At 64.2% G+C, this 1,125-nt stretch overlaps 1 protein-coding gene across 1 annotated transcript in view; it reads right to left on the bottom strand.

Annotated features, from left to right (window-relative positions):
- Positions 1 to 1,000, bottom strand: part of DQ04_11611020 (hypothetical protein) — a gene marked incomplete at both ends in the record, with an annotated part of 1,095 nt that extends 95 nt beyond the window's left edge. Inside the window, one exon of the mRNA XM_009316566.1 lies at positions 1 to 1,000. This exon is cut by the window's left edge and continues 95 nt beyond it. Coding sequence (XP_009314841.1) covers positions 1 to 1,000 — 1,000 coding nt within the window.
- Between the last annotated feature and the right edge of the window lie 125 nt (positions 1,001 to 1,125).

Here is a 1,125-nt window from a genome sequence, read left to right on the forward strand (position 1 = left end):
GCTGCTGCTGCTGCTGCTGCTGCTCGCCCATCTTCCTTCCACCGCCCATGACAACGTTACTGCCACCGCCGCCTGCGGTGGTGTCGTTGCCCATCTGCCGCATCGCACGCATCGCAGCCTGGAACTGCTCATGCTGCATCTTCCACTTGGGCAGCTTGCCGGCATTGGCAGCAGCAGCAGCACCACCACTGCCAGCGGTATATGCGGTCTTCTTGCCGGTGCGCTGTGGGGCGGCGGTGGCGATAACCTCCTTGATACCCTCAATGCCGTCTAGCCGCTGCCCCTTCGTGTCAAAGGCGCGCCGCTTCTTCTGCGCCTTGCCACACGCGGCCTCGTGACGTGCCAAGATGGACGCGCGGAAGCTGCGACCACAGAGGCCACATGGAACCAGCGGCTCATTCACTGGTGGTGGTACAGCAAAGGCGTTCGGCGCACTGCTGCCACCACCACCAACAACAACGTCATCAAGGGGGATGGCGCTGCCCATAGTATTGTGTTGTTGCTGTGGCGCGGCATTGGTTTTCTTTTTGTTGGCACCAGCCTTCGCGCTGGAGATGTGCTGCTGCTGTTTTCGTGGTTGTGACTGCATCGACAGTGCCGCTGGCATACCACCACCACCACCACCACCAACACCAACAGGGGTGTCATCCCACTGCGGTTGCACGTTGCCACGTGACGGCGCCGCCCCGCCACCTGCGCTTGACTGCTGCCGCGAGGGTGGACGCTTCGGCGGCGCGTGCTGCTGCTGCTGGCGGGACGGGATCGCTCCTGCATAATCATCATCGTTGCCATCCTCGTTGTTCACAAGACCCACGTCGAAGTTCCATGCGGGCCGCTGCTTCGGCTGCTTCTCGCGCCGCCCCCCCCGCGGCGGTGTCGTACCCTGCCGCAGACCCCACTCTTCCTCTGCACCGCCCGTTGGATCGGCTTCTGGCTCCGCCTGTCGGCCGCTGAAGTCATTGCTACCAGCGCGAAGCTCGCGTCGGGTGGCACGTGACATGGCCGCCCCCGCCGTCCCGGCAACGGCGCCTGCAGGCGACGGGGCGAACAGGCGCGTCGCCAACTCATACGCCTCATTCACACCATTGTTGTTGTTGCTGCTGCTGCTGCTCTTCGTGGCGGGGG

Source organism: Trypanosoma grayi (genome assembly GCF_000691245.1).
Source record: "Trypanosoma grayi strain ANR4 Tgr_1161_V1, whole genome shotgun sequence".
NCBI lineage: Eukaryota > Euglenozoa > Kinetoplastea > Trypanosomatida > Trypanosomatidae > Trypanosoma > Trypanosoma grayi.